The 15283-nt window shown below is 52.3% G+C and overlaps 1 protein-coding gene across 3 annotated transcripts in view; it reads left to right on the forward strand.

The window, feature by feature from the left end:
- The window catches only part of PACC1 (proton activated chloride channel 1), a 35471-nt gene that overhangs the window by 16523 nt on the left and 3665 nt on the right, over positions 1–15283 (forward strand). For 2 of the 3 annotated variants that reach the window (XM_061383569.1, XM_061383570.1), the window contains exons 3-6: positions 7476–7685; positions 9018–9169; positions 11505–11647; positions 12826–12970. In XM_061383569.1, coding sequence (XP_061239553.1) covers positions 7476–7685; positions 9018–9169; positions 11505–11647; positions 12826–12970 — 650 coding nt within the window. The remainder of the gene's footprint in view (positions 1–7475; positions 7686–9017; positions 9170–11504; positions 11648–12825; positions 12971–15283) is intronic. The other variant, XM_061383571.1, reaches the window with a different exon arrangement.

The raw sequence follows: 15283 nt of genomic DNA on the forward strand, positions 1-15283 counted from the left end.
GACCAACCTAGATTGCATATTGAAAAGCAGAGCTATTACTTTGCCAACAAAGGTCCATCTAGTCAAGGCTGTGGTTTTTCCAGCGGTCATGTATGGATGTGAGAGTTGGACTGTGAAGAAAGCTGAGTGCCAAAGAATTGATGCTTTTGAACTGTGGTGTTGGAGAAGACTCTTGAGAGTCCCTTGGACTGCAAGGAGATCCAACCAGTCCATTCTGCAGGAGATCGGCCCTGGGATTTCTTTGGAAGGAATGATGCTAAAGCTGAAACTCCAGTACTTTGGCCACCTCATGCGAAGAGTTGACTCATTGGAAAAGACTCTGATGCTGGGAGGGATTGGGGGCAGGAGGAGAAGGGGACTACAGAGGATGAGATGGGTGGATGGCATCACTGACTCGATGGGGGTGAGTCTGAGTGAACTCCGGGAGTTGGTGATGGACAGGGAGGCCTGGCGTGCTGCGATTCATGGGGTTGCAAAGAGTCAGACACAACTGAGCGACTGAACTGAACTGAACTGAAAGCCCTGTAAAGAAGTTAAATTTGGAGTCTAGGAGTCAGTATTCCAGGACCCTCATTTGATGTCCATTGTTGACTGTGGGGCCAGCATCGCTGCACAAGGTATGGAGTTGGACCAGATGGCCTTTTGGGTCCCTAACAACTCTTAGAAGATTCTATTCAGATGTTGTGCACCAATTCAGTCATTCAGAGTTCCTTCCCTCTCATCTTGGGATCTTAGGATGCAGCACCCTGACGCCTGTTGCCACTGCAGTTCCGAGCCACTCAGTGAGCGTGCTTTTGCCTGCCTCATGCTGAAGTGAACCTGTGGTCCCACGTGGGCCGTAGGGGCTGGGAGTGCCTTCCCAGCAAAACGGCTGCGGGCAGGCCCCTGTGCACAGACCATCGTAATTTCGGTGACCGATCAGAGATCAGCACCTGAGCGAAAGGAAGGCATCTGCAGTTGAGTGTGCAGAAGGGCCATGTCTGTGACATGCCTAATGGGGAACCCTATCCTATACAGGATACTCTCCAGGAGAAAGTCTGAATGCGAGACTAGAGAAAGACTTTGAGAGTAAAATGGAGCAGAGTTATGAGAGAGACACGGGGAGAAGGCAGGTGGCAAAGCTGTGAAGGAGGAGAAATTGACACAGTCCCTCGTAACAATAAGCAGCAGAAGTAGAATCAGAGACAACGGAAGTTGAAAACATGAGGTGCGTTAATTCCTTTTGCAGAACTGGAGCTGCTCTGTACCTTGGCTTCTCTCTCAGCTACCCAAGGGGTTTCCTTGGGGTTTCCTGCTTCCTGTTAAACATCCATTGTCTAGCGTAACCTGCTCTTCACGACCTGAAGGAACCACACAAACACTTCTGCGAATTGGCATTCCTATAAAGGAAGAATTTTTTAAACTTTGCTATTAATAATAAGGCACATCAATTGGTTTATAGTTTTATGTGCCTGAAATGTACTGACCAATTGAGAGGTAGCTAAGTTGGCATTGCACAGCTTAGTTCATCTGTTTTTTGGGCTGTTCATCCATTTAACAGACATGAGAACATTACATGCCTACCATGTGAAAGACTGTTCTGTCCCACCTCCATTTTATCTTCATGTATTTTTTCTCATTAATTATGAGATGGTTGTTTGATGGTCTTCATCTTTGTTATCTTCATTGCTGAGGGCTTCATTTTTTGAGGGCTAGAGGGTACAGTCTGTCTCTCCAATGACAGTAATTCATTGGGCAGGTACTCTGTCATGCATTTGAAACAGATTTGTCATTTGCTTCTCTCAGAAATGCTAGAAAACTGAAATGATTTCCTTTTCACATGCAGCAAGTGGGCCCTAGGAGCGCCAGATAGCTTGCTGTGGGCCACAGAGTAGTCAGAGTCTGCAGCAGAGCTGGTGTGCAGCCCATGCTCCCGCTGTGCCTCTGGGCTAGAGATCTGGTCTTCAGTTCACCAACACGTGACTAGTGAGCACCAGATGATGTCTTCCTCAGAATCCTCCCGGTGCGTTAGTCCCAGAGCTAACGCAGTCTCCTCCACAAAGCCTCTGCTGACCTCTGCCCGGCTCCCTGACTCTCGTCCAGCCCTCTGAGGAAAGGAAATCTCACAGTTTACATCTCACAGCCTTCGGAGTTCTGCAGCACTTGTAGCGCAAACCATCAGTCCTCCTCTCTCGGGATCCTCTCGATATCTCCCTGAAGCACGTCGCAGTGTTACATGTTGAGTTGGTGCTTGATGTTTGTAGATGTAAAGTGAATGATTTCCTTCTTTCTGCCCACCTAGGACCCTTTATAGTTCTGTGCTCCTCTTGCTTTTGTGCTTTCTAAATAAAAGAAAATGAGATAGTTATGAGCAAATACTCTTGTGTCTTTGTATTTAAAGTCCATCTCTTAATTGCAGCATTTGGTTGGGTCTTGTGTTTAATCCAGACTGATATCTCTGCCTTTGCATTGGTGTTTAGTCTGTTTACTGCAAGTGTTGATGCGGTTGCATTTGGTTCTACCATTTTATTGTTCTCTGTCTCATATGTTTGTTGTTTCTCTGTCTCCTTTCCTGAAAGTTAGAAAATTTGCAGTATTGTTGTATAATTTTTGCGTTGGATAGCCTTAAATTTTTAAAATTATATAAATGGCTTTTTATATTTACCCACATATTTAACATTTCCAGGGGTCTTTATTCCTTCGTATACATCTGAGAGTTACCATCTGGTGTCATTTCAGAGTTTTCTTTAGCATGCATTCTAGTGCAGATCTGTTGGTAGTGAATTCTCTCTGCTTTTGTGTTTGAAAATGCCTTTTTGTCCCCTTCATTTTTAAAGGTTAGTTTGCTGGAATTTAAAAATTCTTGAGTTGATGGAACTTTCTTTTCTTTCAATGCTTTAAAGATGTTCCGTTGCCTTGTAGCAGTAGTGTTAGTCGCTCAGTTGTGTCTGACTCTGCGACCTCGTGGACTGTAGCCCACCAGGCTCCTCTGTCCGTGGGATTCTCCAGGCAAGAGTACTGGAGTGGGTTGCCATTTCCTTGTCCAGGGGATCTTCCTAGCCTGGGGATCGAACCCGGGTCTCCTGCATTGCAGGCAGATTCTTTACCATCTGAGCTGCAGGAAGCCCCCATTGTCTTTCGGCCTTCATTACTTCTGATCAAACATTAACCTGTTGTTCGATTTAATTTCCTGTATGTAATATGCTCCCCCCCTCCTTTTTTTCCTGGGTGCCTTCAAGATTTTTTTATCTTTGCATTGGCAGTTTCAGGATGATTTGCCTAGAATTGGTTTATTACTTATCCTGCTTGGCATGTATTGGGCTTCTTGAATCTATAAATTGATATTTTTTTCTCCAGTTTTTGGGAAGTTTGGGCCATTCTTTTTTCAAATATTTTTTGCATCTATTTTCTCTCTCCAGTTACCTTTTGTTAGACTGCTAGATATTGTCCCACAGTTATCTAGGCTCTGTTAGATTTTTCTTCAATCTTTCTTTTTTTAGATTGGATAATTTCTGTTCATTTAACTTCAGCTACACTGTTTTTTTGTTTTCCTGCCATCTTTTGCTGTTAAAGACTACGCAGTGAGTTTTTCATTTATTTATTTTTCTTTTCAGCTCTAGAATTCCCATTGGTTTCTGTATTTCTCCTCTGTTCATTCTAGAATTCCCATTGGTTTCTGTATTTCTCCTCTGTTCATTCCTTATCCATACATTTTCTTGTAAGTCCTTTTGGTGCTGTAAAATTCCCGTCTGCTAATTGCAACATTTGGGGTCATCTTAGTGCTATTTGCATGTACTACTTTTTTCCTCAAGTGTGGGTCACATTTTCATGTTTCTTTGCATGTCTAATGATTTATTTTATTGAACACTAGACATTTTCCATGGGGTCACGAAGAGTCGGACATGACTGAGCGACTTCACTTTCACTTTTCACTTTCATGCATTGGAGAAGGAAATGGCAACCCACTCCAGTGTTCTTGCCCGGAGAATCCCAGGGACAGGGGAGCCTGGTGGGCTGCCGTCTCTGGGGTCGCACAGAGTCGGACACGACTGAAGCGACTTAGCAGCGGCAGCAGCAGACCGTTTTAGTGACACATTATAGAGGTTCTGAATTCTCTTACGATCCTGTGAAAAATTTTTTTTAGCAAGTAGATAAAATAGCAAGACTCAAGTTCTAATCGCCTATATTCCTTGCATGAAGAGCAGCTGATCTCTTCTCAATCTTGCGGTTTCCAGCTGCTGTTTTTTCCTGGTCCTCCTGGAGTCTTCAGCAAGAACTGGAGCATGTTTTGTTTGCAGATTTGCGAGTTCATTCCCCCTTGTGGCTCCCTCCGTTTCAGAGTTTCCCCCTAACTTTCCAGCTGCTTCCCCAGCCTTGGACTTTGTCCACTGTCTCCCTGCACCACACCTTAGAGAGACTGTTCAGAGCCCTCAGGCAGAAAGCTGCAAGTTTACAAATCTCACCAGATGCAGTTTGTTTTTTTTTTTTCAAAAGGGGTAGATTCTCTTTTGGTTTCAGCTTGCTTTTGATCATTTTCCAGTGCCTTCAAATAATTTTAAATTATTTCATCCAAGTTTGTAATTGTGTTCTGTAGAAGGGTGGTGTGACCACACAGCCTTGTCACTGTTGGAAGCCAGAAGCCAAGCATGTACCTTTTGGGGCTTCCATTCCTACCCGGCTTCCTCCTCAGCGTTGTGCTCAGCTGCTGGGGAGGAGACAGGCTTTTCCTCAGGGAGCCCATGGTTTCAGGAGCAGAGACCCTCCAAGAGCACTGTGGGAGTGTCTCAGCTCGGCCTGTCCTAACCAAGTACCTCAGGCTGGTGGCTGAAGCAACAGAAATGTTTTTCTCAGTTACGGAGGCTGTAAGTTCAGGGTCCCGGTGTCGGCAGGTTTGGAGTCTCCCGAGGCCCCTCTCCTTTGGCTTTCAGTCCGTGTGTTCTCGTGTGTGACTTTTTCTCTGAGTGTCTGCACCCTCGTGTCTCTCCCTCTTCGAAGTATGGTCAATTTACCGTGTTTTGTTAGTTTCAAGCATACAGCAAATGCATCAGTTATGCACATATGTTCTTTCTCAGGTTCTTTTCCAGTATAGGTTATTCCGTGATGCCGAGTACAGTTCCGTGTGCTATGCAGCAGGTCCTTGCTGTTTACCTGTTTTTATATAGTAGCGTGTATATTTCATCCCACACCCTAATTTCTCTCTCCCCACACCCCCTCCTGCTATCTCCTTTGGTATAAATTTGTTTTCTAAGTGTGTGAGTCTATTTCTGTTTTGTGAATAAGTTCATTTGTATCATTTTTTTTAGATTCCACGTATTAATGATGATTGTCTTTCTCTGATTTCACTTAATATGACCATCTGTGTGTTCATCCATGTTGCTGGAAATGGCAGTATTTCATCCTGTTTAATGGATGAGCAGTGTTCCACTGTGGATGTGTACCACATCTTCTTTATGCATTCACCTGTTGGTAGACTTAGGTTGCTTCCATGTCTTGGCTGTTATAAACAGCACTGCAGTGAGCACTGGGGTGCATGTTATCTTTTCAAATCAGTGTTTTCTCCAGATATGGGCCCAGGAGTAGGATTGCAGATCGTGTAGAATTCTGTGTTTAGTTTTCTGAGGACCCTCCGTAGCGATCTCCATGGTGGCTGTACCAGTTTACATTCCTACCAGAAGTGTAGGCCCTCCCTTTTCTCCACACTCTCTCCAGCGTTTATTATCTGTAGACCTCTTAAAATGATGCTTATTCTCTACAGGTGAGAGGTGATGATGTCGTTGTGGTTTGATCTGTGTTTTTCTAATAGTTAGCGATGTTGAGCATCTTTCCATGTGCCTTTTGGCCATCTGTCTGTATGTCTTCTTTGGAAAAATGTCTGTTTAGGTCTTTTGCCCATTTTTTGATTGGATTGTTTTCTGGTTTTTTTGATATTAAACTATATGAGCTATTTGTATGTTTTGGCAATTAATCCCTTGTCAGTCTTGTAGTTTGAAAATATTTTCTCCGAGACCATAAGATTGTCTTTTCGTTTTTAAGCTCTTAAATTTAATTCAGTCCCAATTGTTTACTTTTGTTTTTATTTCCATTACTTTAGAAGGTGGATTTAAAAAAATACTGCTGCGATTTATATCAAAGAGTGTTCTGCCTATGTTTTCCTCTGGAAGTTTTATAGTATTTGGTCTTACGTTTAGGTCTTTTATCCATTTTGAGTTTATGTTTGTGTATGTTGTTAGAGAATGTTCTAATTTTATTCTTTCACACGTAGCTGTCCCGTTTTCCAACAGCGCTTACTGGAGAGACTTTCTTTTTTTCTTGTATGTTCTTGCCTCCTTCGTCATGGATTAATTAGCCACGAGTGTGTGGGTTTATTTCTGGGCTTGATATTCTGTTCTTTTGCCTTGCGTTTCAGCGTTTGTGCCCATACCATACTGTTTTGATTACCTTGTAGCATAGTCTCAAGTTGCTAGGAAAGGTGGAAAAAGGGAGGAGAAGGGGACGACAGAGGATGAGATGGTTGGATGGCATCGCCGACTCGATGGGCATGAGTTTGAGTAAACTCCAGGAGTTGGTGATGGACAGGGAGGCCTGGCGTGCCGCAGTCCATGGGATCGCCAAGAGTCAGATACTGAACTGAACTGATAGTCTCAAGTCAGGGGGTGTGATTCCTTCAACTCTGTTCTTCTTTCTCAAGATTGTTTTGACTGTTCAGGGTGTTTTGTGTGTCCATACAAATTGAAAATGTTTTGTTCTGTTTCTGTGAAAAATGCCACTGGGCTCTTGCTCTTCTTTATAGACATTTGTGCTGTTGGATTAGGGCCCATCCTTATGACCTTCTTGAACTTCCTTAGCTCCTTGACTGCCCTGCTCCAGACACTGTCATCCTGTCTTAAGTCTTCACCTTAGGGCTTTTGGGGAGGGGATGGCCTCAGGACACACCATTTAGGCCCACTGCATTCCAGGCACCGCCTGAAGGGCTGGGGGTGCAGTGTGGACAAGAATGGCTCAGGATCCACCCACGTGGAGCTCACAGCCTGGGGGATAAAAAGACATGTAGACGGTGACATTGCAGAGTGATGACAAGGACCTTAGGGTGTCCTGGGAGCACTGAGGATGGGGTGCCAGTCAAGTTATGGGGTCAGGGGAGGCTTCCTTGAGGACATGCCTTTCTAAACTGAAACCTGAAGGATGAGTTAGGAGGCAGCCGTTGGGAGAACAGTGCTTCAGGCCAGGCTTGGGGTGAGAGGGGCTTCGGGGCAGAGGAGGGCGCACTGATAGGGCTGCTCAGGGGTCGGCAGCGCCCATGCTGGGTTGAAAGCGTCCCAGGGAGTCTCCTCCAGCTTGGGTCCCCGTCCTGGCAGAGCAGGAGTGTGGTGTGTGTTGACGGGTGCCAGGTGTTGGGCTTTGGGGGGTTAGGTGTGCAGACAGCCTCGCCTCTGGGGTGAAGCAGGTCAAGGGCCTGGAGACGCCCTCTGGGTCATGTGTGTGTTGTTGTCGCTCAGCCCTGGACAGCGAGTCGGCCTCCAGCAGCATCCGTTTCAGCAAGGCCTGCCTGAAGAACGTCTTCTCAGTCCTGCTCATCTTCATCTACCTGCTGCTCATGGCCGTGGCCGTCTTCCTGGTCTACCAGACCATCACGGACTTCCGCGAGAAGCTCAAGCACCCTGTCATGTCGGTGTCGTACAAGGAGGTAGATCGCTACGACGCCCCAGGTAGCGTCTGCCCCGGGACAAGCATTGGGTCCCAGGCAGCGACTTCTAAATACCCCCTGAGCCACCATTGCATTCCTGGCATGGTGTCAGGCACTACGGGCAGGGCAGGGGAATCTGAGACAGTCTGGGTGTGGGGTGCCCCACCCCACAAGCTGCCCTTGGTACCCAGCCAGAGGGTTGTGTGCCGAGGAGGGAGGCAGACCGAGCCTGGAGTGCTTGCTGGCTGCAGGGCTGGAGTGGGCACCGAAGGCTTCGTTCACAGCAGGATTTGAGCTGGGCTTTGGCAGATGGAAGAGTTTCTCTGGGAGGTGGGTCTGTAGGAGCAGAGATGAACTTAGGGAGACAGGGCTTCTCTGGGGAGATGAGTCTGGCCTGGCTGGAGCTGGCAGCCAGTGACCAGGGGAAGTGGAAGTTCTGGGGGCCAGGGGAGGCGTGGCCATCCAGAGGTGGCTGGGGCCTGCCTGGAGTGGGGACCCCCAGGCCACATCACCCACCGGGAGCCATCTCTGCCGAGGAGGGGACTGTCCGCTCCAGGGTGGCGGTGCTGGTGCTGGGCTGTGGTAGCGTGGTGTGAACAGTGGGGGTTGGGCTCTGCCCGCCCGGCCTAAGCACCCCCCTGCTGTGCCCACAAGACACCCCCGAGTGACCCTTACAGCGCAGAGCCGGAGTCTCGGGTCCTCCCTCCCGGGGGGTTCTTGACAATGTGTACTGGTCCCAGTGTCTTCGCCCGTTTCGTGATTGCCCTCCTCTCTGTGTCCACTGTGGTCTTTCTCTCTGTGGGTTTTACTCTCTGTATCTGGTCCCTTTGCCTCTCTGACGTTGCCGGTATCCCAGGTCCACATGCAGCTTTCAGTGTAGTTAGAACAGCTGCCATCCTTGCAGCTTGGAGCGCGGCACCTTGGCTGGGGAAGGGGAGGGACTTTGGAGATGTGACTTGCACACGTGGAGCTCCCAGTCCGGGAGTCCCACCACCAAGGGCCACCCGGTGAGCCTGCAGGTGGGTGGCGGTCCCGGGGGCCTGGCCTCCCAGCTCGGTCTCGGGTACCCCCTGGGAGCACGTGGAGCAGGGCTCTGAATGGGGTGGGTATTGCTGTAGGCACCGGGGAGGCTGCGTCCCCGGCCAGGAGAGGGGCTATGAGAAGGCCCTGGCTGCCTCCATGAGAGTGGGGCTTTCTGAGGGCAGGGCACGGGGCTCCCCACCCCCTGTAAACAGCCCTTTTCTTCCTCTGCAGTCACCCCGGGAGTCCTGGACTTAGGTGATTGATGAGTGTGAAAAAAATACTCATGACATGGTTTTAGGGATGTGTTCACTTCTCTCTGTTCCCCCTCCAGGCATCGCACTGTACCCCGGTCAGGCCCAGCTGCTCAGCTGTAAGCACTATTACGAGGTGATCCCGCCTCTGAGGAGCCCCGGGCAGCCCGGAGACGTGAACTGCACCACCCAGAGGATCAACTACACGGACCCCTTCTCCAATCAGACCCTGGTAACGCTCGTCTCCCGGCTGGGGCTGGGCAGCGCGCACCCCGGGGCCCCTGTCTTCTTTCTGCCAGCTAGCCTCCCTTGCTCTTGGTGTGGGCCCTCACCCACAGCAAACGTGAGGCTGTCCTCTGGGGTCTGGCCGTGGCTGGCTCGCCTGCATCCAGGGCGGCAGTGGGCCTCGGCCTTCTCTGAGTGACCCTCTGATTCCCGGCAGTGTGATGAGACACCTGGTCCTGGATGGAAGGAGACAGGGCTGCAGAGTGGAGCTGGTGTGAATTTGCCAGGCGGGCCCCATACCCGAGTGCTCGACAGAACTGCCAGGATTGTTTCTGATAATACAGATTCCAGGTCCCACTTGGGCCCACCGGAATCGTGGTTCCTGGGGTCGGGGCCTGGGAATCCGTGTTCTGGAGTAATGGGGGCCAGTGTGAGAAGGAGCGCTGGTCCGGGAACAAGGACCCCGGCCCTGGCCGTCACGGAGGCTCTGCTCAGCAGGGGAGTGGACGACGAGGGTTCTGGAGACAAGGAAGGAATTCTGTGTATATTTACATCTTCTCCTTTGCTTCCCGTATCTTGTTTCCAAAAGGACAGGGCTGTGTTAAGTTTTCCAGCTCAAAACAAGGAAGGAAAGGGTTTCTAGGCAGAGGAACTCTGCACCAAAACATAAAGGGAGGCAGCGGCATGCTTGTTTGTGCCTCTGAGCAAAATTGCACAGGTGGGTGTCTCTGGAGAGCCAGGGGCCCCCAAAGGGCAGCAGATGGCGAAGCTGTGGACAGAAGGGCCGGCTGGACGAGGAAGCTCGCGTGTCGAGTACAGAGCAGGACCTGCCCCTTGGGTGATAGGGAGGCCCCAGGTGGACCTTGAGATGAAAGAATTCCTCTGAGACTTTTTGTTAATATGTATTCTAGACCTCCTCCTGAAATCCTGCTGAAATGATTCCCACTCCTGCACACGATAGAGTAAGGTACAATATCGATAATAACCTTGCCAACCAAGAACGGATAGGAGGACCAGAGATTTTGAGGAACTGGTGTAAAGTATAAACAGCCCGTTGGATCAGATCAATGGAGCAGGGCCAGGGAAAGCCTGTGCCCGAAAACAGGTGCCCCAGAGTCCCTGCTGTTGCGGTGAAGGCTGTCCTCCCACTCCTAGCTCTGTTTCATCACGAAGAGCCAGGCTGCCTGTTGGGCAAGTTGGGATCCTGGCTCCAGGCCTGGCGGCCTGGCTTGCAGCCCCCATGGGCTGCTGGGACGGTGTTTGCTCTGGAGGAAGGCCCCGGGGCCCTTCTCTGCATAAGCTCGGGGTGGGGGGTCCCTGCCTGGGCACTGGGCCAATGGAGAGGAACAGCAGAACTCGAGACGGGACATCCGCGGTGGAAGGAGGGGAGCCCTGGGGGAAAGGACTCTTCATGGGAGATGAGGACATGGAGTGGGCCCGCAAGGCCCACTGCCTTGGGGCGTCCTCCCCGTCAGCCCCAGGCTGGGGCGAGCCTGCAAGAGCCCCGCTTAGCAGGAAGCCCACACCCCAGACCCGCGCTAGTCAGCCCGACCCCACACTCGGAATGGAGAATTCAGGGTCGCCGGGAGACCAACAGCACAAAAGGCTGGAGAGGAACTGACAGAATTGACTCCAGGAAATGGGAGCTAATTTAAATGAAAAGAACCGTAAGAAATTTGAACGAGGAGCTGGATAGTACAGTGCAGACACCGTCCGGATGCCCCGCTCTCTTAGTTCTCTGGGTACCAGCCCGTGTCTACTTAGATGGCGCTGCAGATACAGGCTCCCTGGCCTTCAGGGAGCTCTTGGCTCCCCTCTGAGTGGGACGCTTACCAGGAGTCACTGTGGTCCACACCCGTCCAGGCCGGTTGGATTTGTTATAATAGTTAGAGTTTAACTGAGTATCATAGAAATTGATGAAATGAGGGCTCAAAAGGAGAGTAGTTTCTGTGCAGACGGAAGCTGACTGCAGTTACTGCCTTCAGCCCGAGGTGGCTCCTTGCCGTCCACGGATGTGGACTAGAGAGGAGGCACCTGGTCCCCAGGCCCCGCATCCCTCCCCGCGCCAGGCAGAGCAGTGGAGAAGGAGCAGAGGCCGCGGTGGAGCTCCCCGGAGAGGCAGGGCCGCCTGCCGAGGCCCGGTGACGCCCCCGGGGTCGGACCTGTGAGGTGTGTCCTGCCTCGGCCCCGGGGGAAGGTCGAGGTGGGGTGGGGGCCGCCCCTTGGCGGAGACTCCTGCGTCCTGGGTCTCCCGGGCCTGGTCCACTGGGAGGCCCACCTCGGTGGGCAGGCACGTGTGCCCGGCTCCCCAGGCTGGCACTCTGGTCTCTCTGTCTCCGTAGAAATCCGCCCTGATTGTGCGGGGGCCGCGGGAGGTCCAGAAGCGGGAGCTGGTCTTCCTCCAGTTCCGCCTGAACCAGAGCAGCGAGGATTTCAGCGCCATCGATTACCTGCTCTTCTCGTCCTTCCAGGAGTTCCTGCAGAGGTACCCTTCAGAGCCTGCTTGACCCCCGGGATCTCACTCTAGCCGTGTGCATCCCTGGGCTGGGGGCGGGGGCAGGTGCGGGGAATCGGGATGCTAGGCAGCTGCCAGGCAGACGGAGGGCCCCCTGAGACAGTCTGGGCAGCCTGGGGGGTGTTCTGACCCCGCACGCAGAGCTGGCTGTGCCCCTGAGGGTGGGCGTTTGGGTCCCCCACTCCCTGACGGCGCTGCGGAGGACAGGCTGGAGCTGCCCGGGTTCTGTGAGGCCCCGGGCGTCCAGCCTCTGCTCTGGACTGTGTTCCCCCGGTGTCCAGGGACTGGGGTGGCCCTAAGGGAGGTCCCGGTGCCCGCTTGCCACCCGTTTCTAGTAGGAGGGTGCAAGTTCCTGTTCATCTTGGGACACCCCTGTTGCACCATCTCTGGGGCCCAGAGTGGTTGTGGGTGGCAGGAGCGTGTCCTGCAGGGGGGCCTGAGGGGGCGGTGATTCAGGTCCTCCGGGTCCAGCGGCTCTGTTTCAAGGAAGCAGGTCGGCAGCTGAGGCTGAAGGGGGGCCGCCCCCCCAACCCCTGGGCTGACGTGGCTGTGAGCCGCCTCCGCCGGTCACACCCGTGGCCCCATCCTGGGGCTCGGGGCCTCCGCCTCTTCTGCCCCTTCTTCCAGCTGGAGCTCCCCTCCCTTCCCTGCAGACACGGGCCGCGTCCCTGTGCCCCTCTGAGCGTTCTCAGCGCTGCACTGTGGTTTCCTCTTGGCCGTGGGTGCTTTGTGACCCTTGGGCGCGTGTTGCGGATGCCTTTTCTGGCCAAGAGCTCCCAAGGGAACCCTCCTCCCCTCTCCGGGCCTTTAGAGAGGCTGATGGCCAGTGAGGGCACCCCAGGGCTGCTGAAGCTGAGTTATCCAGGGTGCTGTGGGGCCCAGCCCAGTCTGCAGGCCTCTTTGCTGGGAGCAGGTGGTGGAGAAGACAGGGAGGGGGGTGGGGTGGGGGGCTTCTGCTGGGAGCTCCAGGGACCACGCTTCGGCCTTGAGGCAGGTGACAGCTTCCCCTCCAGCCATGAGGAAGGAGGGGGTGGGCTGGGTCCTCCCAGTACTAGCAGAGGAAATGCTGGCCGTAGGGGCTGGAGTTTGAGTCTGGCTAAGTTCGAGCCCTGCCTGATAACACAGACCTTCCTTCTCTGCCCTCCAAGCCCAGACAGAGCTGGCTTCATGCAGGCCTGCGAGAGCGCCTATTCCAGCTGGAAGTTCTCCGGGGGCTTCCGCACCTGGGTCAAGATGTCCCTGGTGGAGACCAAGGAGGAGGACGGGCGGGAGGCGGTGGAGTTCCGGCAGGAGGTAGGTGGCGCTGGGCTCGCCTCGCACCTTCCCTGGGTCCACCCTTGAGTCCAGGTGCAGGGAGCCTCTCGGAGGGGTCAGCTTCGCCCCGGGCTCTTAAGGGTGAGTGGATGTCCGACAGGAAGCGAGTGGGCCCGCCGCTGGGGGGTTCGCCGCGCGTTTCTTCTGCAGGCCCGGCCTGCCCCAGATCCTTTGCTTTTGTCCCAGCGGCTCCCAGAGTGCACACGGTGGAGCAGTTCACAGAGCGGTGCCTGGTCCAGCTGGATCTGAGCTGGTTTGTAGCTCTGCTCCACTCCCTCCCACGCAGCTGGCAGCTGCATTTGAAAAAAAAGACTATTCACAGGGCAGAGGTTAGATGCAGGGATGGCCTCTGAAGTGTTAGGTGCACGATGACCAACTGGGACACAGGAGGAAAATATCTTTTTATATTTTTAAAATCTCATTCTAATCTGTTTGGTTTTCAAAAAAAAAAAAAATCTCATTCTTTTTGTCTTTTTGAGTGTTTTAAAACGCAGGTACCGTCAGGATAGTAATAGTAAATAATGTCACTTGTAAGAGAGTGATCAATGTGTGGGGTACATGCTCAGAACGTTTGCTAATGGGAAGTGTGATACGAAAGCTTTCAGCCCTCTGACCTGAGGCCAGGAAGTATGCCATGACCCAGGCAGGAGAGTGAGAGTTACTCCTGGAAACAGGCGTGGAGCCGGGGTGGAGGGAGGGGACCCTGGGGTTGCCTCGGTTCAGCGCCTGCGGGGCTCAGTCCTCCCGCCGGCATGCACGCCCAGGCCCCGACCACCCACGTGCTGTGTGTCAGTGGCTGGGGGCCTGCAGGGCCATGCAGGAGGCGGCTCTGTTCTCGCATCCTCTACTCCCCCGTGGAGGGAGTTCCATTTGGGCTGGGCTTTAAGGGCAGCATTAGGAAGGGGCCGGGTTGAAGTAGGAGGACCCACTCCAGCTGACAGACGGGCCGACGGAAGCCAGGCACTCAGGGCCTCCTCTGGGTCTGCCCCTGCCCGAACCATGCTCCTAGGACTTCTCCAGGTGGGAGGCCTTTGGGAAAGGCGTGAAGCCAGTTTTCTTTAAGAGAGAGGCTTTTTTTTCCCCTGTCATAGGTGGTGATGAACCCCTGGCAGTAGGTCCTTAAAATATTTCTCTTTTGCAAGATAGTTGTCATTGCCTGGGTTTTTACACCATGCTTTTCTGCCAAGAACTCCACAAGTTCTTTTTGATCTGGCCCCCAAATCAGCTGAGAAAGGAGACTCGGCATGTCCACCTTACAGTTAGATCTTCACAGGCCTCCCTGGCTCCCCTGGGAGCTCCAGTAGTGATCTGAAACCAGGGGGCCAGCCCCCTCACCCACGAGCCTGTGCGCTGTGGAAGGCGCGAGTGCCTTTCAGCATTGTCTGCTGAAAGTCAGACAATGGGAAGTCTTTGGCAGGGAATGTGAACACTCCTTTGAACAAAAATGTTTTAAAAATTATTTTCTTAAGGGTGAAAATGGGCTAAATGTTTTTATATCATGTTGTAAAGTTCAAAATGCTTTTCCTTTGTGTTGTTTTACGAGAGCCTCGCTACAGCTCAGTGAGATGGGCGTTTTGTCCTGTTTATGAGTACAGAGGAGAGCTGACTCATTTGAAAAGATCCTGATGCTGGAAAAGATTGAAGGCGGGAGGAGAAGGGGACGGCAGAGGATGAGATGGTTGGGTAGCATCACCAACTCAGTGGACATGAGTTTGAGTAAACTCCGGGAGTTGGTGATGGACAGGGAAGCCTGGCGTGCTGCAGTCCATGGGGTCGCAAAGAGTCAGACACGACTGAGCAACTGAACTGAACTGAACTGATGAGTGCAAAGGAGAGGCTCAGAGCAGATGATGGCACAGCCAGGCTTCTGCCCCTGGGACCTGTCTGCTCTCCATCTCACCTCCCAGCCTCTGCAGTAGCTGTAACCAGGCCTCTCCAAGCACGCCTGCTAACTGTTTACAGGCGTGGAAGACTGGAAGGGTTGTAAGAATCAGCTCTTCAGGTCAAGTATTTTGAAATGTGAGATTTTTATGTTGTGAGTTGAGTCTTAAACATTACTTTGAAAATGATTTAATCAGGAGTACAGATATCTGGCTTCCCAAGAGGCGCCAGTGCCAGAGACATAAGAGACACAGGTTCAATCCCTGGGTTGGGAAGATCCCCTAGAGGAGGGCATGGCAACCCACTCCAGTATTCTTACCTGGAGAATCCCATGGACAGAGGAGGCTGGGTGGGCTATGGTCCATGGGGTCGCACAGAGTCGGACACAATGGAAGTGACTTAGCATGCACA

This window comes from Bos javanicus, chromosome 16 (genome assembly GCF_032452875.1).
Source record: "Bos javanicus breed banteng chromosome 16, ARS-OSU_banteng_1.0, whole genome shotgun sequence".
In the NCBI taxonomy this organism is placed as follows: Eukaryota; Metazoa; Chordata; class Mammalia; order Artiodactyla; family Bovidae; genus Bos; species Bos javanicus.